Source organism: Gymnoscopelus microlampas (genome assembly GCF_963454915.1).
Source record: "Gymnoscopelus microlampas genome assembly, chromosome: 23".
NCBI classification, from domain to species: Eukaryota; Metazoa; Chordata; class Actinopteri; order Myctophiformes; family Myctophidae; genus Gymnoscopelus; species Gymnoscopelus microlampas.
Genome location: NC_139960.1, coordinates 33,008,055 through 33,015,944, shown reverse-complemented (window position 1 = coordinate 33,015,944; position 7,890 = coordinate 33,008,055). Strand labels below are relative to the sequence as shown.

At 41.2% G+C, this 7,890-nt stretch overlaps 1 protein-coding gene across 1 annotated transcript; it reads right to left on the bottom strand.

Annotated features, from left to right (window-relative positions):
* Window positions 1–6,038: 6,038 nt before the first annotated feature.
* Window positions 6,039–7,559, bottom strand: LOC311039628 (DDB1- and CUL4-associated factor 15-like; the record flags this gene model as incomplete). The annotated part of the gene is made up of 1 exon (XM_084049566.1): window positions 6,039–7,559. The coding sequence occupies one exon, from the start codon at window positions 7,557–7,559 to the stop codon at window positions 6,039–6,041; it is 1,521 nt and encodes a 506-aa protein (XP_083905692.1).
* Window positions 7,560–7,890: the final 331 nt, after the last annotated feature.

Below are 7,890 nucleotides of genomic sequence, written 5' to 3'. Positions count from 1 at the left end.
CTTCCTCCTTCCGGGTGTGGTTCACTTTTCATTGGCTGTTATCGCAAGGAGGTGGGACCACCCGTTTCTCAACGTCTGGTCCGGGGCCCACTAGGGGTCCAAAGAGACCCTGTGTGCATGGGGATCTCATCTGAAACAAGCTCAGTCAGTGCTTAATGAGTCTTCCAGTTTAGTAGACCTTGTATTGTGAATTTGTACTTCCATGTAGTGTTGTTCTCATGTCTTACTAAATAAAGTACATCAATCAATCAGAAAAAAAACCCTACCGAACCAATAACTTTGTTGATGGAGTAAGGCTGCCGCTTAGTGGACTACAGCTGTAACTGCCACGTGGTGTCACCTAATAATGCTCAGCTAGGCTGCTACTTATTTTTGATATACATTATTAGTGTGGTTGCCCTAACAGGGCAACCAGACTATAGTACTCTATACTCTTTATTTCTTTGTTTCTTTATTAGTGTGGTTGCCCTAACAGGGCAACCAGTTGCCCTAACAGGGCAACCAGACTATTGTTATCCTCCGAGGCTCAAGCAGTTTATTTTGGACCGCATCTCCTCCCACAGTATATTTTTCCCAATTTAGTGCCATATGTCAAAAATGACCAGCTTCACCGGGAATCGTGTGCTTGTATTTTGCTAAGAGATTGGTTACATAGTCATCAATTGATATTGATTTATTAGTGCATTAAATTTCCCCATCCACTTTAATGGGAAAATGAAAAAACTCCCATTCAAGTATGTTTTTCTCAGAAACCGTAAGGGCTAGAGTTACAAGACTTGGAGGGGAGGTTCATAATTTAGTGCAAAATTATTCAAAAAAAGAATTACACCAGTCGGCCTCATGGTGGCGCTATAACAGCCCACTTTACGTTTTGGCCTATAACTCTTGAACCGTAGGTCGTAAAATAAAAATCTTTTTTTCCCTAGATTCCTTGGGTCATGACGCATTTGTGTCAGGTTAGATTTTCCACCATTTTGAATTTTCTTCAAAACACACTTTTAGCTCCTCCTCCCACATATTTTGTCCAAATTTCCTATGTCAAAGTCAAAAATCGGTACACATGATCTCTGGGCCCATGCGATAAACATATCCAAACGGAATTTTGATAGTCCTTACCGTTCGTCCGTAAATGTAAAAGGTGCAAACACTATGTTGAAGTTTATCCATGACGGTCGTGACAGACGACCGTTGTCGCGTGATCCATGGCTTTAAGTCTCTATCTGACCTGATGAGGGCACAACAGATCTGTTTTGAATGTAACGATGTAATGTAATGAAAGTAATGTAACGTCGTAATGCAGTATACACAGCCTTTTTAAATACATTATTGTCTTTCTCATGAGCATATGGAACCACTAACCTTAGTCAGATCAACTCCAGACCCGACGATCGGTAAGCCGTCCTCATCCATGTTAGATCTATGGTGATATAATTAAAGATAAAAGTGTTTATTTCATGTTTATATTTCACACACACAACTAGATCATTGTGAAAGGTTTCATATCATGTGAGCAAACTGTGATCGTAATGGGCGTGACTTAACGGGCTCGTCCTGGACTCTTCCGGGTCCAGTAGCCAATGGGGGGATGTGTTTTGAGCTTTTAATTTGAATGCTCCATAATCAACAACATCCGTTAAAACTGTATGGTCATTTTGAGAACATGGAGTTTGCATGTTCTCCCCGTGTCTCCCAGGGTAGTTAATACCCTCACAAAAACATGTAGTAATCCTGGTCGCTATACCGCCTCCCCCATGACAGCCGGGGCGCCTGATGGAGGGGAGGGGAACTGGTTGGAATAACGTGTTCCTTCCACGCGCTACGTCCAACCAGCCTGTTCCTCAAAAGGTGAATAAACTAAGCCTGGACTTAAGCCAAATCCAGACTTGACAAAGTCGGGTCCATATAAGCCTCGTTTATTCCGTTCCTCGAAGCAAAGCCAGGCTGAAAAGGAGCGACTTTGTCGAGCTAGGCCTTGTCAAGCCAGGCTATGTCCAGCCAGGATAATGAAGCCAGGCTTCACGTATTTCTAAAAAAGACCATGAAAGTCGATAGCAGAATCCTTGAACTTGACCAATCATGGAGTGTGTGTGTGTGTGTGTGTGTGTGTGTGTGTGTGTGTGTGTGTGTGTGCGCGCGCGCGCGCGCGACGGGACGGCAAGGGGACGCACGGGACGGGGGGTGTACCGCGACGGGGGGGGGGGGGGGGGGGGGGGGGGGGACACACACGCAATAACCCCACATTTGCAAGACCACTTTGGTAGAGGTTTGGGTTGTGTAGTTACCTTGCCATCATGATGTAACTCCAAAGGTGGACAAGAAATGAAAAATAATTTCTCCATTGCCTAGAAATTGATAATTTAAAATATGCTCCTCATTGACTTACATTCAGTGAAGAGGCTCTTTTAAACCCGTAACTAATAATTTATATATATATATATATATATATATATATATATATATATATATATATATATAATATATATATATATATATATAAAATGAAATAAATACATATATATATATGTATGTATATATATAAAATGTCTATATATATATAGACATTTTTTATAATATAAAAAAAATCTGTTATATATTATCAAACATCTAACAATAATATGAACTATAGTGTTAACAGAGTGACAATGACATCACATTAGTCATTGTGAAACAATTATGATTCATGGTCACACACTATTTCAGTAATATAATTAATTTGATTATATCTGATTGTATTTATTTAATTTTATTTGAATGCAAGGTCATTAAAATGAGTCCATAATCAAACACATGTGTTGGATTAACTGTGGAAAAATTTGAAGAACAAGGAACTGGATTAAGTAAACTTGGCTGTTAGCCTGCTCCTGACCAGGCTAACTTCACAGCTAAATTGCCATGGTAACTAAGGTAGGCTTGCTTCAATTCTCTTTTGAGGAATCGGGTCATGGCTAAACTTAGCCAGGGTGAACTGGCTAAACTAATCTTCAAGCTAATTCAGCTTTTGAGGAACCGATTCAGCCCTAATCCTGGCTAAATTAAGCCAGGATAGGTGTTAAAGCCAGGCTTAAGCTCTAATTCCCTTTTGAGGAACAGGCCCCAGGGAAACTCCCCTCTGTCAGGTGACAAGAAGGTCAGTTGGCTCTCATGCATTGAAGGAGGCATGAGCTCGGCCCTGACCTCCCTAGGCTGGTGAGGGGAGTGTAGCGCCCAGGATCACTTAGAAATTGGCACCGGGTGAAAAAATAAGGGTTACAAAATCGTGGGATAAAAATTATAGAAGTTTTAAAAAAAAAACTGTATGGTCATGCGTTGCCATGTCCGCGTATTATAAGCGACTTTGGGCTTATTTTTCTGTAAATTGCTTGTAAATATTCGGCAGTTGGGTTGTGGTTTTTGTGTAGTTTCTTATTTGGTTTTGTTTCCTAATGTTGTATGGTAATAATGTGTATCAGTTTGTGTGAGTTTTGGACAAAATCTGTTGGAGTAGTAGCAAAATGTGTGTTTAGAAGAAAACACAAAATGGCAGAAAATGTAATCTGGCACAAGTGGCTGGGGCCTATAGAGGGTGAGAATCCAAGGAACCCAGGGAAAAAATATTTCGATTGTACAAGCTACTGTTCAAGAGTTATTAGCCAAAAGAACTGTTATAAGCGCCACCATGAGGCCGATGTGAATAATTTGGGGTGGAGGCTCTTCCTTGGCCTACTGTGAGTGTGTGTGCAAAGTTTCACAGTAATCGGGAGCTGTGTTCATGATTTGTGGAATTTTGTGCAAAACATAGACTGCATTTGAAAAGGCTTATGTTGTTTTAAGCCATATGCGCAGATTGATATGTTACAATGTAGCCTTTGTTTGGCATACTATTAACCTATGAGTGTTTCTTGGCCTTTGATATCATATGACCTTGCCATACCTTAGCTTTTGCTGAACTGGTGCAAAACGAGCCAGATGACAGGGAAGCACCATAGGAAGCACCATAGATGACAGGGAAGCACCATAGGAAGCACCATAGATGACAGGGAAGCACCATAGGAAGCATAATAGATGACAGAGAAGTACCATAGATGACAGGGAAGCACCATAGATGACAGGGAAGCACCATAGGAAGCACCATAGATGACACTGGTCAAAAAAAGAACAGATCCACAAGCTCACAACGCGTGGCATTGCCACTTTTTTGGACAAGCGCTTGTGCAACAAACGCATCACTGTTGACCTAAACCACAGGGTCATTAAGGGAATTATTAAAGGTATTAATAGAAAAAAAGTAAACCCAGTTCCAGTTGACTTGGTGTTAATTGCCTTAGATTAGAGCATTAGACTATAGGCTGAATATGGAGTATACATTGATGGTCGTCCTCATTGTTTCTCTGTTGGCTTGATTGCATCCTCCTGTTATTAAACATGTGGAATTAACGATTTGCACTGGTATAAGGTTGTGTTCTCCATATTAAGGAGATTCACAGGATACAAGTGGGCACATAAGAGTGGGCCCCTCGATGTAAAATGTGCCATAAAGTTGTGTGTGTGTGTGTGTGTGTGTGTGTGTGTGTGTGTGTGTGTGTGTGTGTGTGTGTGTGTGTGTGTGTGTGTGTGTGTGTGTGTGTGTGTGTGTGTGTGTGTGTGTGTGTGTGTGTGTGTGTGTGTGCGCGCGTGTGCGCGCGCATAGATAGATGGATAGATATAATTTTCACTTGTTGGTGAAAATCCTCTTGAGTCTTGACTTGACTATGTTGACAAGGAGTCTGAATAGACACCATAAGAATGTTTGGTTAGTTTAACAGTTATTTATCATGAAGTAATTTACACAGCTCAGTGGATAATTTGATTACCTTTCATCTTTAAAGTGTTAATACAATAGAGAGTAGGTCAATCCTAGTAGATAGATACTGCCACCTTGTGGCAATGTTTGGACCTTGCATTGAATTAATTTATTCAAATAATGATAATAGAGTAATGTATAGCATATTGAATCATTTACAATTGTTCAATTTACATGAACATCACAATGTTTGTATAGAACAATTAAAATAATTTAAGACAGTTTTTAATCATTTAAATCCTTATTCTATATGAAAATGTAATATTTGTAATGTCTTATACAAAATAGCTCCATGAGTAGCCCATGACTTGACAGTGATTATCATTTTTATGACTGATTAAACAAATTAAACAAAAAAAGTGAATTAAATCGGTTTTATTGTGCCAGTAAAAAAGCAAAAAAAAAGGGTCCCGTACACTGTCTTCACTTACAAAAATGTATTTATCAGTGGTGGAAAGTAACTAATTACATTTACTCAAATACTGTTCTGAAGTACCATTTTGATGTAATTTTTTGTATTTTACAATTTTCAATACCTTTAGGCTACTTGTACCACTTCATCTCAGAGGCAAATATTGTACTTTTACTCCACTACAATTATTTGTAAGTAGTACTTTGTAGTTACTTTGTAGAATTGACGCAATTCAACAAGCGTCGTGAGCTTGTAGATCTGCAATTTTCAAAAGATTTTTATACATTTGATACATAATGTTACCTTGTGAAATGGGATATTCTGCATAATGAGTATTTTTACCTTTGGCACTTTAGGTGTATTTTGAAGTAGATGAGATTATTTTTTACTATATTCCATAATGACATGCCCCAAATTGGGATGCCAGATATAAAGTGGTCACATGCATGTACACACAACCTGACAGACCATCTCTCTGTTGATGAAATGATCTCTTCAATGACTAGAGTTGCAGATCTTGCTAAAGAAGACACTCACATTAGTAACTCTGCACAACTTTATGATGTATAAAACATGGTTCACTCCAGCTCTTGGTTGACATCTGCAGTAATGTAATGCAGTACAAAACTAAAACAAAATGCCTCAAAACAAACTATCAACAAACAATCTTTAACAACTGAAATATCTCAAAACTATCAAAATGAGAAACAGCAGGTTTGCTCAAAATGTAAGTTTACATTCTACACTTAAAAGATGTGTGCATTTAGTATTTTTATTCAAAATAGAAAATCAATGTGGCCAATACAGTCATCTTGTTGTCACCCAGGTGCATCGCTCAGTGTCTGACAACACTCTTTTGGGCAGATCATCATCTGCATCTATGACATTGACGTGGTGGGAGCTGCTCTCTGGAACAGAGCACTCCATCACTGTGTCCACACAGGACTTCCTGTGAGACTTCACAGCGCGACCATAGTGATCATAATCGAAAGGGACATCTTTTGTGAGGTCACTGACCCCAATGACACTGCACAGGCCTGTGCTGAGGTCCCAGCTGACCCGCATGTTGCGCTCCTCACGTTTCCAAAACAGGGCAATGCCGATCAAAACTTTGTCGGTCTCTGGACACATCTCCAGTATGACAAAGTCAAACTCTGATTTCCGACACTGAGGGTCCCAGACGGCATCACCATGGAGCAACACTAAGAGAAGAGGACCAATATCCAGCGCCATCTCCTCCACACACAAGCTCTGTTCATCATGCGGACCACCGGTGACCCACTTCTGGGCCCTGCCCTTCAGATCTGTAGCACGTAAAAAACAATGTCTAACATTCTCTCCCTCTGCCCCTGGCTGTCGGAGGTGGTAGTGGAGGCGTTTATAGTCGACGTAGAGATTTGCCTCTTGAGACGAGGACGAGGGCAGGGTTGGTGAGGAGGCAGTGGACCCGTTGGATGGATGTGTGCCTTCAGCAGATCCCTGAGGTAGTATGGAAGGAGAAGAAGATGGTTGACCTGATGGAGGAGCTGCTCTCTTGGCGTAGAGCATCTGACATGACCGGCTCTGCTCACCTGCTGGACACGGGTAGATGGCACAGGCCACCAATATTCTGCTTTCTTTCAACAGGATGACCTTGTCTTTTTTCAGCTGTAAGGCTGGCTGGAAGGGGAAGGGACAGTGCCCTTCACACTCGCCGTGGAGTGCATAGCCGTGTTCCAGGCATTTACCACCACCACTACCTGGGCGTGTGGTCGTGGCTGAGCAGTGAGAGCAGGGTTTGGATAGAGGGTTGGGAGCAATGGTGACGAACCAGTTGCACCAGCTTAAGACATGATCATTCTGCAGGCTAATCATGAGCTGATCTGTGCTGGTGCTCTGTGCATCGAGGCCAAAGATGGCAATGTTGGAGTCGTCGTTGGGCCACTCACACACATGGAGACTCAGCAGGTCGTGTTCTTCAACATACACATCTGCAAAGAGTTTCACCTGTTGGACCAGTTTGAGTTTACTGTGCAGGTTAAACTCCCACCAGTACAGAGTGTAGTTGTAGCCCGGTGCCACATCTTCTTCTGAATCTGAATCTGATTCTTCTGATTCTACTTTGGTGTAGGACAGGATGTATCGGCCACTTTTGATGAAGCCCAGAAAAATGTGTCCTGCTGTCAGAAGATCTTCACTGATGATGTCTTTCAACGGGATGCGCACAAGAGGAGACAGTTTACGGAAACCGTGTTGAGAAAACTGTCCTGAAACCTTCCCTTGTGTTACAAGCTTGACGACATTGTCTTCTTTATGCTGCTTCTCCTTAGTTTTCGAACTGGGCGCCATGTTTGTTCTGTCACTCCTACTGTATGCGCCCTGCACAGACGTCTTTACTTGTTTAAAGTGACATCCAAGGTAGGGTAAAACTGGAAAGAAAACAATATGCACATGTATGATACAATAAACTTACTGTAAAGCTCGTACAAATCAAATAACAGGTAGGTATGGTTTCCTTCATTCATTATACAATAGTTGCAAACGTAATGAAATCCAGAAAATGCAATATCCATTTGTGTCACACGAAATATCAGAAATAGCATTGAACATAAACATATCATACCAACAATGCTTCCGTCAAGGCTGAACTGAAACAGGTAACCAAACTTTTGCAGGGACA